Below are 15,640 nucleotides of genomic sequence, written 5' to 3' on the forward strand. Positions count from 1 at the left end.
GGGATAGTGGGATGTAGATACCCAAGGACCTTAGCTCCTTGGGGCCCTCTCCTAGTGAGTTTCGTGTCTCTGTCTCTACCCTGTCTCCCAGACTGGCTTTACCATCCACTGTCTTCTGCTAACTCTCTCTCTCCCGCCCTCACCCCACCCACTGCCTATCAGTTTTACAGGTCCCAGGGAGACCACGCAGGTCTGAGGAGGCCTTGCTTACCTTCCCCCAGAGGGTCCAGGCTGTGGAGCATGAGCCAGTAGAAGGAGCTGCGGATGGTGCTGTTGTGCAGAGAGGCTGAGCTACTCCCTCGGGTCAGCACGGACGGGAGCTGAGCAGGAGAGAGCAGCACAGGCCTCAGTGGGCCCCTGCCCGAGCCAGGGGAGGAGCCACCTGAGGGCCTTACTAACCCTGACTTCCTCCCATGGAGATCAGGGTGAAAGCACAGGATCCTTATCATGACCTCCTCTCTTCCTTCACCTCAACCAGGAGAGTCACACTACTTTCTTTCTCAGCCTCCCTTCACTTCTTCCATGACTAGCTAATGCTACATACTGAATAATTCCCCAAAGTCTCAACAGGGAGCAACAGACAATGTGTACTAAAGACACCACATTCTCAAGAGTTTGTCCATCCTCCCAGGTACACACTCAAAGAAACATACACTCACTCACACATCACACAGACAGACCCACTGCACATGGGTACAACTTTTAGCAGTCCGCAAAGAACATCACGGTGCTTTATCATCACCACACCCCCACCCCGAGATAGAAAAGGCTGTGATCCCCTTTTACAGAAACGGAAATGAAAACTCAACGAGGCCAGGTGGCTCATCTAAGGTCATGCAAGATATAAAGAAAAAGTCTTCACAAGCACCCAGGTCTTCTGAGTCCCAATCCAGATCTATCCACGTAGTAAAGAGACCTTCACAGGCACACGTGTACACACATCTGAAGATGCACACACACATATATCATGCGTACTTATTCATAGTTACACACATAGTAACATCATCTGATTTACAATGGAACTTCCAAAGACAGATGTTTGCTCAGTTCCTCCATCCCCTGCCCTTTCCTCTTCCCCATCCCTCTGGCTCTGAGCTCTTCTGCCATCTAGTGGCTGTGGTAACATAGTACTTTACAACAGGCCTAGGTTGTGGACAGGTGAGGTTTCATTCAGTCCCCACCTCTCCTCTTTAAGGTTCCCATACCTCTTCCCAAATATCCCATAGGCCAAAGTCAGCTAAGACACAGTTTTCCAGAAACCTCAGACTCTCCCACCCCCAGAGCCCCTCCAATGGTTCTCTTAGGTCTGGATGTTCCAAAGCCACAGGAATTAGGCTTTCAGATCAATCATGGCACATCGGGACTATAAAGTTGGACTTGAGTTCATCTAATCCAATCATTTTACAGATGCAGAATCTGAGGCCCAAGCTCTCACAGCAAGCTAATGGCAGAGTGAGCAGTGACACTCTAGACTTAGCTCTCAAACTAGCACCTCCTCGAAGGCCTCCTCGTGGTGAGAGTCCCTTTGGCAAAAAGCCCACTCCTTCCCTGGCTCACCCTGGCAGCACTCCCAGAAGCTTCCCAGGCTTGAGCCCAGCCCAAGATCCTCAGCATCAGAGCCACAGTGTCCTGAGTCTGTGACTCTCCCATGTTCCTCACTGGGTAGACTCCACATGGCACCCACCTTTAGCTTCTTGTTATCCTGTAGCTCATCTACCACAACTGCCCCATCACCTGGCTGCAAACAGGGACAGAAGTCACAAGATGTTTGGAGAGACTCACACTATTTTTCCCTAGTTCCCTCTCTCTCCAGAAAGAAAGAGAGTTGGAACACAGAAACACACCCAGAGATAATCTGTCCTTCCACAGCCTGTCTTCAGCCTGCACACATTAATCCCAGTCAATTGTGTCCACTCACCACAGTCCAGTAACGCCACCTGTCTTTCAGTCCCTCAAATGTGCCATCCTCTTTTCCCATCTTGAAGCCCTCATCTCAGAGTGCCCATCTAATTCTCTTTTATTGACTTCTATTCTTTTCCTTCATAGCGCTTTCTCCAATTTATTTGTATGTTATTTATATATTAGCAAACATGCAAATAAATTGACTACCCCGCAAACACGCAAATAAATTGACTACCCCGCAAGCATCTTGAAGGCAGACTGCCTATTTCATTTACCATGTGTGTCCAGCACAAAAACACCGCTGGGCGCTTAGCAAGGGTTCAATAAATATTTAAGTAAAGAAATTGTCTTCTAAATATACCTAATCTATTCCAGCTCCTATTCCCTCATGCATGCCTTTTCCCTCTGCCTCAAACGCCTTCTCCACCCTTCAATGTCTATCAAATTTTCAGAAAATTCAGGGTGAATTCTTAGATAAGCTTTCCCAAATAGCCCCGTCTGCCCCACCCTCACTTCAGCTCACTATGACACATTTCTCTTTGAAAGCTGTATAACAACAGTGAGCATATTTTGTGATACCAAAATCTGGCTCTGTAATCAGACAAGATCAGGCGCGTTCAGGGTGGTATGGCCGTAGATTGGCTCTGTAATCAAATAAGTGCTAGTGCCCTGGGGCAGCTATAGGGCAGCCAGGTGGGAAATGGGGCAGCACTAGAAAATCCAAGATGAAGACTCATTAAGTTCACAGTACTTACTGTCTGGACCACTAGGCTTGCCACTTTGTATTACTGCCTTGCAATGCCATTAAAAAAAAGAAATCATTGTTTAACTTTTCACATACATGAGTTGTCTACCAGTTAGACTCCTTTTTTTTTTTTTGCCATGCAGTGATACAGTCATTTCTGTTCCCCTAGCCTGTTGCATAGTGTCTTATACACAGTAGGTGCTCAGTAAAGGTGAATTGAATGAGTAGATACTCTCAACTGTCCTCTAGTGCTATCTTCAGGTATTAGGGTCACTAATGGCTGTCCCAGTCATTGTCTTCACCTTTCCATTGCCTCCCCTACCCCACCAACCTCCATGGCCAGAATTAGAACTGAACTTGCTACACTTCCTTCTCTGTTCAGTTCTGAAAATAAAGAAAATACTGCCTCATGCAGGCTGCCCACCCATCCATCCACCCAATTTGTTCATTCATTCAGTTATTTCCTGAGCACCTGCTTGTTTACATGGCTCTGTGCTAGCACCGCAGGAATATAAAGATGTTTAGGACATAGATTCTGTGTCCAGAAAGGAATTGAGAGTAATGATAACATAAACACGTGACAAAACAGAATATGTTTCAAGAAATGAGAGGCATAGATAAAGGTGCTGTGCTGAAATGGACAAGGAAAGCTTCCTAAAGTAAGTAGAATTTGGGTAAGCTTTGAAGAATGGGGAGGTTTGAATGCTTGGATACACACTCAGTGAATGAGTGAATGAACAAACGAATGCATTAAACAGCAGAAATAACTATTCTAAATACAAAGGGTGCACGGTGGATTTTCTGAACAAATCTCCTGACTCTTTCATGACACACCTGTCAGTTTACTGGGGAACTGGAGTCTATAGCACTGACCCCCACTGCCCCAGCCATCTCCCTATTTATCATGTCCAACCCTCATCCAATGGAGGAAAAGAGTGATGAGGAGCCAGGCTGCCCTTTGGGATGGTCGGTTCTGTCCACAGACAGACCGGAGAGACCCACTTTTGTCCCATGATGTACACACCTAATGATTTCTCTGCCATTCAGATTTGTTCAAGCCAAAAGATTTCTCTATGAGTCCCAGAATATGCCCTTATTACAAACACATTCCCACATCCACTTCTCACACCACACCATTCTGCCTCCTCTTTCTTCAACCTCATCACCCCATGTTCTCATAAAAATTAGCCAAGGAGCCAAGGAAACTGAAGAGGATCTCTTCATGCCAGTCAAGCCAGCACCACCTGTGATGCATCTTGCTGAGAATGAGCAATGGGAACTGTTCACAGGAACCCGAGGAGGCAAAGGTGATAGCCCTTCAGCTTGTCCTCCTCACTTCCAAGTGCCATCTCCCACTGACGCAGCAGTTAATCTACCTCTCCCCTTCTAGGCCGTCCATGACACAATCCCTGAACCACACATTTTATTCTGTGATTGTTAAAAAATATTCATTTACCAAATATTTACTGAATCCCTGGTCTGAGTCCTGCCTTCACCCAGGTTATATTCTTCACTTAGCCCTGCACTCAGTATAGTCTTGTACCCTGATTCCCTTATTTATCTAGGCTGGAAACCCAAAAGTCTACCCAAATTCCTTCTTCTCTCTTACAGCCAACGTCCAGTTAGCTGTCAAACCTAGTTCCTGAAAGTCCTCAAATTTGGCCTCATCTCTCCATTCTCCTGCCTACAATCCTGCAACAGCCTCCTGACTTCTGACCTGTTCCTCTTCTGATTCATTCTCCACCCCTCAGCCAGTAATTTTCTGAGCAAAGCATACTATGTCCCTCCTCTGCATCCAGGGGCCCACTTTCCTCAGGAGGTAGACTCAGCTGAACACACACCAGCCTCCTGCTTACCTCTAGTCCAGCCCTGTCCAATAGGAACAGAATACAAGCCACATACATAATTTTAATTTTTTGAGTAGCCACATTTTTTTAAGAAGTAAAATAAACAGGTAAAATTAATTTTAATAATATACTTTATTTAACCTAACATACTAAATATTATAACTTAATATAATATTTAAAATATTAATGAGATAGTTTACATTTTTGTCATACTAAGCCTTTGAAATCCAGTGTGTTATACTTACAGCATATCTCATCAATTCGGACTAGCCCAGCTTTAAGAGCTCAGTAGTCACATGTTGCTAGTGGCCACCATATTGGACAGCACAGTTACAGTCTCCTAACACTCTCTTATTCCCCTGGACTTTACACATGCCTAGAAGACTCCCTACACTTTATTCAGTCAGCCAACCCTTTCTTTCAGGAAGCCTTCCCTAACTCTGGGCTGTTGAGCTGCCTACTCTCTACAGTACTACATCCCTCGGCACTTATCCATATCATTACACATAATATGATAACTATTAGTTTTACTTGTCTGTTTTCCCCACTGAGGAGGATTTCCTGTAGAGCTGATGAAGCTTAAACTCTAGGACTCATCTTTCCCCTACATAAACCCTTGCCAAGGCCTCATACTTAATTTTGTAGCAATGGTTTTATATTCTTTTTCTTAGCGTGTCAGCCTCCACAAAACATGGATCAACTCACACTCCTCTTCTAGACTGAGCTCCTTGAGGTCTAGGACTGTGTCTTTTCTCACTGTATACCCAGGCCCTCAAGGGGACTCAATAAATGTTTGTCAAATAAATGAAAGTTGAAGTTCTTGAGGGCTTAATCCTAAACTATCTGTTTCTCTCTTTCAGAGTAGCATCAACCAGTCTTTGAGCTTAATTACCATACATTTGTTGGTGATTCACATCTTTCAACTTCTAGCCTAGACTTTGTTCTTAAGCTTTAGGCCCATTTGTGCAACTTCCTCTTAGACATATCCACTTGGAGGTGACATAGGCACCCAAACTCACCATTTCAGAGTAGGAACTCTTGAGTTTCCCTAAACCTGTTCTTCCTCTTGTCTTCCCTCTCTCACTAGATGGCACCATCATCCATCCTGATGCTCAAGCCAAAAACCTTGACTTCTGCTCTCTCACCATCCACATCCACTTCATCATAAAGTCCGGATGATTCTATATTCAAAACATCTCTCAAATCCCTCGAATAGATATTTGTTATGGATGCTCACAACAGCCTCCTAACTGGACTTCCTGCTTCCACCTTTATACATCTACAATTCATTCTCTACACAGCAGTTAGGAAGTGACTTTTTAAATATCTTCATTACAACATTCCCTGTTGAGCGTCAAGTAAAATCCAAACTCCATATTTGATTCACAGGGCCCTGCATGAAGCAGCTTCCACCTTCCTCTCCAGCATTATCCTGTACCACTCTCCCCTTACTCACTAATCACACTGACCTTCAGTTCTTTCCTCTAATGCATCAAGCTCTTTCCCCACTCTGAAACTTTGCAAACACTGTTTCTTCTTCTGGACTTCTTTCCCATGGAACATGGGGTATTTCCCTTATTCTGTAGATCTCTACTTGGATTTCTCCTCCTCCAAGAGGCACCCTCTTGCTCTCCCTCACTAAAGGGGGCCTGTTACCTACAAGCACTCCCCACTACATGCACTGCTTGTTTCCTTCACGGCACTTGTCCCACTCTGAAATTATCTTCTTAATTTGTTATTCTCATTTATAATCCACATGCCTGCTCCCCTACACTAAAAAATTTTCTATTGGATTTATGATTCCAATTTATACAGGTGGCAGAGCATCTAGAAATCATGCTGTTCTTTGTAGAATACTATGAATATCTAATTTTACATTTAATCCCATCATATACACTAGGAGAAAATATACTGTGTTGCTTGAATGCATGTAAAATCAACTATAAAAATACACATACTCATGAAAACAACAATATACTGATCCAGGCATGATCAGATGTTTGAGTTTTTCTGTTAATATTTGTTTGTTTCTTATGCATTCACTTTGTCATCTGTCTGCTAGCATCCACTAGCAGGGGAATACTAAAAGCTTAAGAAAATGTTATGAGGAAAGAAAGTCTTTAAATTGAGAATTTTATTCTTACCATCTTTTCCTGACAAGTGGGGGAAAGCTGACTATAATTCAAGGAGTTAAAGGAGGGAAATCCCTCAGCCCAGGCTAGGATGGGCTCTTTGAGAGTACAGTAGATTTCCTGCAGCCTAGCATGGGCCCACAGAGGCAGGAGGAAACCGGTGGCTGCTTCCTGTCCATACCCACCCTGTCTCCACAGCAGGCAGATGGCAGTACAGGCCACTGATGGAAGCCCTTGGGGTAAATGTCAACCTTGACAAGAAACCTAAGGAGGTACCAGGTTTGTCTGCTTGGGATTCCTGTTGGTTAGTATAATAAATGATCCTGCCCGAAAGAAAACAGCCTCCTATGCATTTAGAAAAAAATAACAGTCTTTCCTCCAGCGTTTCACATTCTGAAGTATATTGGGGGCAGAATGTGGGGATGGGGTTTTCCAAGGGGCCCAGACCAGACCCATTCCCTGCCTTGCATCCCTTCTCATCACTGGCATCCCACGGGCTGTCTTGCCAATCAGCATCTCATGAAAAAGACTGATCCTTCCTAACTAAGCTCATAACTCTCTCTTTGAAGAAGGGCCCATCATCCTTCAAATACAGATAAGACTTTTCAGCCAGGCTAGCACCTCAATATTGCTGTTAGTTGCCTTTCTGTGAGTATGCATGGTCAAAGCAGGTCAGATAGGTATTTTTCACCAGAACAAATGCATTGAGAGCTTCAAAATCAGGTATAAAGTTTCAAAGCAAACTAAGTTAGATTGTGTTGATAAACTATACAAACATTTACCATCTCCATATTGGGGTAATTCCTCAAAGCAATTTGTCAGTTTGACAATGTTATCTAAAATATTTTAGGATTTGATTTTTTTTAACCTGTGTCGAAAGACCCTAAAATAGTTATTATGTCTAAAATAGTATATATGTCTGATGCTATGTCATTTATTTTTTCTGGAAATACTCTTAAGTAAATTCTGATTAGAATCATTCCCCAAAAAACTTTTATCCTGGTTCTAGATTATCAGAGCAGAATAAAGAGTAAAGTGAAAGGTCCTCCAGCTCAGAAACTCCACAGATATCAGTAGGGTGCATATTCAGTAAGAAAATGAATTGTTTTCTGCTGATCTTACAATCTCCAAGTTGTTCAGGTAGGAGAACATCTGTGAGTATATTGCTCTTAGTAAAACACCACATGGCCATTCACATTTGTTTACATATTGTCTGTGGCTGCTTTCACATGAGGACAGAGTTAAGTAGTTGTGACAGAATCTATGGTCTGCAAAGGCTAAAGTATTTACTATCTAACCTTTCACAGTAAACGTCTGCCAATCTCTACACTAGTTCATCCCATTTACTTTACAGATGAGCAATCTCAGGCCTGGATGAAAAGCAAAGTGATTTTGTAGCACTTTGCAGTGTTCCCGGTATTACAGTTCCTCTTCTCCATGCCTGTCTCTTTTACGGGAAGGGACGTAGTCTTTTTATTTCTCACACTGATTTTCATTCATGTGCTTAATAATACAGGTTTGTTGAATTGTATTGACTTACCCAAGGTAACAGAGGTAGTCGGCAATGGAGCCTGGGTTAAAACTCAGATATATAGATATATAAACCAGATTCATGAGCTGTCAAACTTTGGCTGAGTTGACTATCATCTCTGAGCCTCTAAAATGAAGATAACAATCTATTCCTTGTATGGTTTTTATGAGAAGTTGTTGAGATAATGTAAATATGGAATAGGCCCTCCATAAGTATGGATTCCCTCCCCCACTCCTTTCTCTCTTGAAACTGTTAGGGTTCCCTGAGGAAATTGAATCAAATAGTTATGGAGCTTCTGCTAGGGATGAGACCCTGGGTTCAGTCCTTTGGGAGCTACAAAGACTGTTCCCCCATTTAGTGGAAATGATGAGCCTCCCCTTCTGTACCTCACCCTAGGCTAGCAACAGAGGAAGAGGATGTCTTTCCTGTTCCTATTTCTCTCCAAGAGGAGTGGATCCCATGGCCCTCAACTTCTCTTTCTGCTACTTAGACTTCCTGAGCAGCTGGGGCTCTGACCTCACCTCCCCAGATATCTTTCTTGGCTCCCTACCACCGTGTCTGGCCTTGTCTCACTTCTCTCTGAATTCTTCACCTTTGGGGTGTGGCTATTTAAATAAGCCCAGTTTCCCTCATGTCCACCCCACCCCCCTGCCTTCCTGAAGTGATATTCAAAGAATAGACCTATTAGACAGAGAGAGATATGAACCAATAAGTCAGTAAAAGTGAGTGAGGGAACAATGTATATGCGTTTATAATTAAAGTAAAATAACTTACAGGGGTGAGTACACATCCTTACATAAACCACCGGAAGGAATACCAACATAGTTTACCAGATCAAAGACTGGATTTTTAGAGAAATGCTTCATGAATTCAAAACAGAATGGCTTACTGCCCTCAGTCTATCAGCACAGTGCAGGATAACTGATCTCCCTCTAACCAGATCACAGATCTTGGACAGCCAAACAAAGACATAAAGACATAAAGCGAAGATGAAACTAACATAATATAAGATTGAATGTCAATTCTAATTGAAAAAAAATTTTAAAAAGAATGAAATAGAAAATGGTTAATATTTCAGTTGAAAAGAAAAAAAAAGATTCAGCAAAGGCAATTCTCCCTCTCCTTGGCTATAAAAAACATGGGGTGAAACTCCAAATCTAGATCATTTTTTAAAACAGCTATACTTCTTGAGTTATTTAGACTAGTTTTTAGCAGGCAGGAGTTAGTGCTAAAAAGCCGTAACTATAGGTCTTTAATTTGAAATAGATATAGATTTGCTTTCCAGATATAGATTTGCTAGAAATTCGATCCGCTTTTTAAAAATAATGCTGTTATTCAAAAATCACCCTGGATCTGTTTCAACAAATAGCTAAGGACAGAGGTATAATAAGCACTATTCTCACTGGTTGGCAAAGACCTACTAAGAAAGCCCTTGAAGAATCTCTCAAGTAGGTTACAAATTCTCTTTTGAAATCATGATTACGCTTCACTTACTTGGCAAGCTTTGCTTTGATGGTCTGGCTCTGACAAAATGGAAAATTCAGAATTTATAGAGTTTAAATAAAATAGAATTACTGTGAAGGACTGGGAAGCAAGTCAGGCATTTTGAAAATGGCTGACATGATGTCTACCAGGCAGTAGATGCTTTTCTCAAAGGAAAGTACCAGTCTTCATGGCCACCATCAGCAAGGCCGGCCCTGAGAATTTCATTAGGAAGAAGACCCCTATTTCTTCATAATAAGTGATGTAACATTCTGAGCTTTCCTTTCTTTTTTAAGCCTCTGACTTCATGAAGCAGTAGTCTGGTGGGAAATAGTCCTAAATGGGCGGTTAGCATACTGGATTCCAATTCTGATATCTGCTGCCTATATGATCTTGGGCAGCACATTTCTCCTTTTGGGGCAATCAGCAAATAAGGTAATTAGAGCTCTGTTGGCCAGATCAGACAAATAATCACTGTTCTGGGCCTGCCAGAACTGAACTCTCTTGGACACAGGACATTACCAATGAATGTGAGAGCTAGACAGGACCTTTTGGTGATTAGCTGGACTATGTCATTTCCTCAGAAAAGAAAAGGGACCTGTCCAAAGTCACACAGATATTCAAAGGCAAAATCAGATTAGAACCCAAGTTTCCTGACTCTCAGTTCCATGCTCCGGCCAGAACACCACATTATCTCAAAAATCCTAAAGGATATATATTTCTTCTCCTTTGCATCATATATCTCCTAGATATATCCACTCAGTTTGTTCTTCATCCTGCCCATTCATCAAAACTGCTCTGGATTAGGTAGCTAAGTCCTTCCACTCTTTGCATGCAAAATTCTGCTCACACCAGTGGCTTCTCTGAGACCGTGACAGGCAGGCTATAAGCCAACCTTTCCCCAAACTCAAACTTTAGAAGAAGGAGAGAATTGGGGTCTGTGATCTGTAAGGTGTCCTCACTTTGGAATCTCAAGGAACAAATAACTTTGAGATGAATTTTTAGAGATCACTTAACCAAATTAATCTTCCAAGTTATGGAATCATCAATGAATTTAGTTGAAAGGTCCTTTGTGGAGACATAATGTCTTGGAAAGGAATTTTGGGACCAAGAGAAAACTCCAGGGTTAGAGTTCTCAGTATCTGGTCTCCAGTCAGCACAGAGAGAGGGCTCTGCATCCATGGCTGGCTTCTCGAGATGAGTAGAGCCCCTATCTTCTCCAATATTTTAAAATAAAAAACAAAACAAAACAAAAAAACTCTCTCCGCTTCCCAAGACCCCCTCCAAGCCACCAGACCCTCCAAGTCTGAAATGTGAACAAATAAGGTTAAACAAAAGTGAAAGTGCTAAATAAACCCTAAACACCATGTACATGGAAGAGATTATCATTTTTCCATGCCTGGTATTTTTTTGGACATTTTCTAAATCCCAGGTCAAATGTCATTTCCAAAGACCCAGTCAGACCACCCTGGGTTCAAACTCTGGCTCCACTGCCTCTTTGCTGCGTGACATTGAACAAGTAGTTTAGTATAATTAGGCCTCAGTTTCTTCCTCTGCCAATGGGAGATCATAATAACCATTTTATAGGGTGATTGGGGGATGAGCCAAGGTCACTCTTGCAAATGCTCTAGCATAGTGCCTGGCAAAAAAATTGGACTCTAAATGTTGAATGAAGAGCAAAGGAACCAGAACATCCATCTCTTGAGGTCTGACCCAGCACTTTCCACTCTTCAACTCCTGGCTTACCCCCACCCTTTTGCCCCCAAATGTCTAGAGAAGCCTGAGCTAGCCTGTTCTTACCTTGTTGAGGTCCCCTACGGCCATGACCTTGGCCGCTGGCCACTTGCTGAGCTGCTCTTTCACCCAGAGCTCGAGCTTCTTATTCCACTTCATGGTGAACACATAGAAGGCATAGGCCAGCAGCAGCAGCAGGCTTTCCCACCAGACAATGAGGCTGTCCAGGAAGAAGAGAATGAGCATCATCAGGTCAAGGATGTAGAAGGAGACGTCACGGAACAAGGGCCACCAGGTAAGGTTGAGGATCTCTCTGGAGAAGAGGGCACAGGTGCCGATGACAAAGAGGATGTTGAACACAGCAGAGCCCACAATGGTGCCGATGCCCACATTGCTGTGGGAGATGAAGACGCCAATGAGGGAGGTGAACAGCTCAGGGGCAGAGCCTCCAGCAGCCATGAACGTGGCACCTGCCACATCCTCAGAGATCTGCAGCTTGTTCGTGATGACACCCAGGGCTGGGACGAAGTACTCATCACACACAATGGCCAAGGCCACAAACACATACATCATGCCAAAGATGTGCAGAAGTACCCAGCCCTGTTGCCGCTGCTCCACACTGAACAGGTCTGGGGGGTACTCTGCCTTGGAGTGGTGGTCTGGTCGGCTGGGGGGCAGTGCTGAGAAACTGGGACTGGGCACCTCTGGGAGCAGGGCCGTTGTCAGGCTGGAGGAGGGGGCAGTAGGCATGGCTGGGGCTGGCTCCACAACAATACAGTGACGGACCTGAGTGGTCGGATTTTCCCTGATGCTGGGGGTTGCTGAAGTGCTGGGTCCTGTGGATGGTTTCTTTGCCAGCCCCCGGAGTGTGGCCAAGGATATTCCAGTGGTTGGTGTACTGGTTCTGGATGAGGGATTCCTAACCCTCCAAGCAGCAGTAGAAGCTTTGGTTTCTGCTGGGCTGCTGCCTGACAAGGTGCTAGTTGTCACCTGCCCCTCAGAGATGGCTGTGGTGTGCTCCAGGACCTTTTCCTGGGAAGTTGTGAAGTTGTTCTTTCCCATCAATCCCTGAGGGTTGGTTGAGCTGTTATCATCCACTCTTCTGGGGGTAGTCAGGGTGTTCTTTTCCACCATACTTTGAGAAGTTAAGATGTTTGTTTCTATATCATTTATCAGGAAAGGTGGGGTGTTATCAATTTCTTTGAGAGTAGTTGGAGTGGTTTCTTCCACTATTCCCTTGGAGGGGTTGGTCTCCAATGTTTTGTAAGTCGCCATAGTTTCACTCTCTTTCACTGTTGTTCTAGGGATGATCCTATGGCTCCTTGTCAGTGTCATGAGTGTGGATGGGGCATAATCGTTTACTATTCTACCAGGTGAGGATGGAGTGTATTTCTTCACCTTGCCTCTGGCTTGAGTTGGGTGGTAGCTCTTCATTTCTCCCCTGGATGTTACTGGGGTATAATTCTTTACTGTTGATCTGCTTAAAGTTGGGGTGTAGTGATTCTGTCTTCCACTGGGTGTGGTTGGGGTGTTTTCCTTCATTCTTTCTGTGCCTGCTGCTGTTGGGCTGTAGTTATTCTCAGGTATTGTTGGAGAGATGTCGGCTGTTGTTCTGGGTGTATTGGGGATGTTTTCCATTGTTATGCCAGATGTTGCTTCATTCCTGTCCACTGTGGCTTGGGGCACCTGTGTCTCATCTTCTATTTCAGAGCTAGCTTTTGGAGGGTCACTGCTCACGGTCATCATCTCATTGTTGAGAAGGTCCCGGCTGGCAAGTTTCACAGGGTGTTCAGAAGAGACCGCTGCCCACAGTGTTGGGAGGCCCTGGGGGCTCCTCAGGTGCTGATAGGTGGAACCAATGATCAATATTCCTAACAGGAAGAGGAAGCGACTACAACGAAGCCGTTTTGGCCGAAGTAACCGCCTTTCCTGCACTCCCATCCTGATCAATTTCCCCATGATGGCCAGTTATGCTGGATTACAGAACGCCTCTCATTCTGTCCATTGGAAGAAGGGGGCTGTGGGATGCAGGTTGGTGATCAGGGAAGATTTCTCCATGAAGCCCAACCAAGAGATATCCACAAACCTAGAGGGGGGAAAAAGAAGTTATTTGCCCTTAAGAGGCAAGCTGGGACCCACCAAATCCTCATTTGGAACAGTGACAATTCATGCAGGGGACTTTGGGTGAAAGCAGTTGGAGCAAAATTATCTCCGCCCCCTGCTCCAAGCGGCAATGACTGTTGATGGGAGAAAGGGCATCTGGGGGTCCTCTGTGCTGTGTAGGCCTGCCAGAAACTTAGGTTCTTGATCTGGGTCTACCCAGCCCTCCCTGGGCTCCCTGGAAGAGGTCTGCGAGCACTTCTCAGGTCCAAGCCTGAGCTGCTGGGAGCTCAGTCACCCATAGTTGGTGACCCAGGCCATAGATTTCACCTTATCAAAGGCAGAAGGGAGGTAAGAAGATATGGTTTTAAGCTTTATACAAAAAGAGGCAGCAGTGGAAGACAGGCAGAGATATCAATGCTCGACATGTTTTTTTTTTCAACTGACTTAAAATGATTCTACCATATCATGAAAGAGAACAAAGCTTAAAAGTTAATGTCATGAAGTTTCCTAAACTGTGTAGTATGGTGGGAGGAACATGGTGAATGGAGTCAAGGGTCTGGATTCCCAGCTCTGCTGCTTACCAGCGGTGTCACCTTGGACAGGCAGAGCCTCAGTACATCATCTGTGAAATGGGCACGATAACATGTATGTTGATTATGCAAAGATAATCTCGGGAAGGACATCTGGAAAAGGGAATCTAAAGGCCAGGGGTCAAAAGGAGACTTACTTTTCAGTATATCTTATTGTTCAGTTTTAACCATTTAACCTTTTTATTATATACATGTTATATTTTAAATTTAAATTTATTTTAATTCAATTTAATAGAAAAAAAACAATAGTAATAACAATAGTAATAACCTAGCATGTAAAAAGTAACAACAATACCTATGTCACAGGAATTTGTGACAGTAAAAACACATAAAGTCGGTGAAATGCATTGTACAGAATCAAGTGCTACATAAGGGTTATTTTACATAAGGACACAGGAGGAAAGAACATGAAAGGCCCTCAAAGAATCCTTGATTTATAAAGAAAGGTATAGAGGCCCAACCCAAGTAAATATTAAATTACAAAACAACTGGAAATTTTGCATATGAAATAGTCTATTCAAAGTGAGATGAGTAACCCATAGAATCTTAGGTTGTTAAGGTAAAAGGAGTTACCGACACTGTTTAGTGGAACTTCTCAGTTGAAACATGAAGAAACTGTGCTTGCTTTGGCAGCACATATACTGAAACATGAAGAAACTGAGGTTCAGAGAAATATGACTTGCTCAGTGTCATAAAGCTAGTGAATAGTGTACAGATGAGGCTTTTAATGCTCCAATCTTTCCAGCATACCATGCTAACTAGAGATCCAAATGCAATCGTCTTAAACAGCAAAAGAGGGACAAGCAAAAGAACTACACAATAAGTGAATTTCCTTCTTTGTCCTCAATTCCTATAATTGTCTTTCCACCATCCCTTTGTCCACCCTGTCCCTTGCCATAAACTCAACACTTCAAATCTCCTACATATACTTTGGAGGGTCTCTCTGGTGTCCCTGTGTTATGTAACAGAGCCGAGCTGGCACCCCAGTTGATCTCCCCTACCTAATCACATCATTTACCTTCAAACCTGGACATCTGGATATCTTCTCAGTTCTGGAAACTTGTCAGAATCCAGGGTCTCAAAGAGTGGATCTGAAGCTAGACAGCAGGGAACACCACCCCATTCTCCTGCCCCCAGCTCTCCTATGGGATCCTAATTCAAGGCAGGGTCGGGTGTGAAGGGCATCTCAGGGGAAGAATATCCAATCCTTGCTAATACCCGCCTCTAAGAAGCTTATCGGGCGGGGCATTGTACAAACTCTGGGTCCCAGGGCCTCTGCCAGAGCCTGAGAGGGTGGGCCTTCCACCAGGTACACAGATGTGTTCTCTGTGGGACCCTGTAATCAAGGCGGAAACTTGGAGGAACTTCTCAAACTTGCTTCTAAGCTCTGGGAATGAGAGGTGGTCCAGAGTTTCCATGCTTATGGGAAGCAAAGATTCCAAATTCACTCTGTGGGAAGCAAGGGAAAGTATCTGGGGATTAAGAGATCAGAAGACCTCAATTAGCTCTAGGATCCATTTGCTACTGTGTGATTCTAAATGAAGATAATAATACCCATCCTAACCATTTGTTGG

General features: G+C 43.8%; 1 protein-coding gene across 4 annotated transcripts in view; it reads right to left on the minus strand.

Moving 5' to 3' along the window:
* SLC24A1 (solute carrier family 24 member 1) overlaps positions 1 to 13,500 on the minus strand; it is a 30,278-nt gene extending 16,778 nt beyond the window's left edge. For 2 of the 4 annotated variants that reach the window (XM_039865270.1, XM_039865268.1), the window contains exons 1-2: positions 11,440 to 13,332; positions 212 to 320 (exon numbers count right to left, since the gene is read on the minus strand). In XM_039865270.1, the coding sequence (XP_039721204.1) occupies positions 212 to 320; positions 11,440 to 13,332 (2,002 nt within the window). Of the gene's footprint in view, positions 1 to 211; positions 321 to 1,684; positions 1,739 to 11,439 lie in introns of all 4 variants that reach the window. The other 2 variants (XM_039865269.1, XM_039865267.1) reach the window with 2 other exon arrangements.
* Between the last annotated feature and the right edge of the window lie 2,140 nt (positions 13,501 to 15,640).

This window comes from Pteropus medius, unplaced genomic scaffold, assembly GCF_902729225.1.
Source record: "Pteropus medius unplaced genomic scaffold, Ma_sr-lr_union100, whole genome shotgun sequence".
Taxonomy (NCBI): Eukaryota; Metazoa; Chordata; class Mammalia; order Chiroptera; family Pteropodidae; genus Pteropus; species Pteropus medius.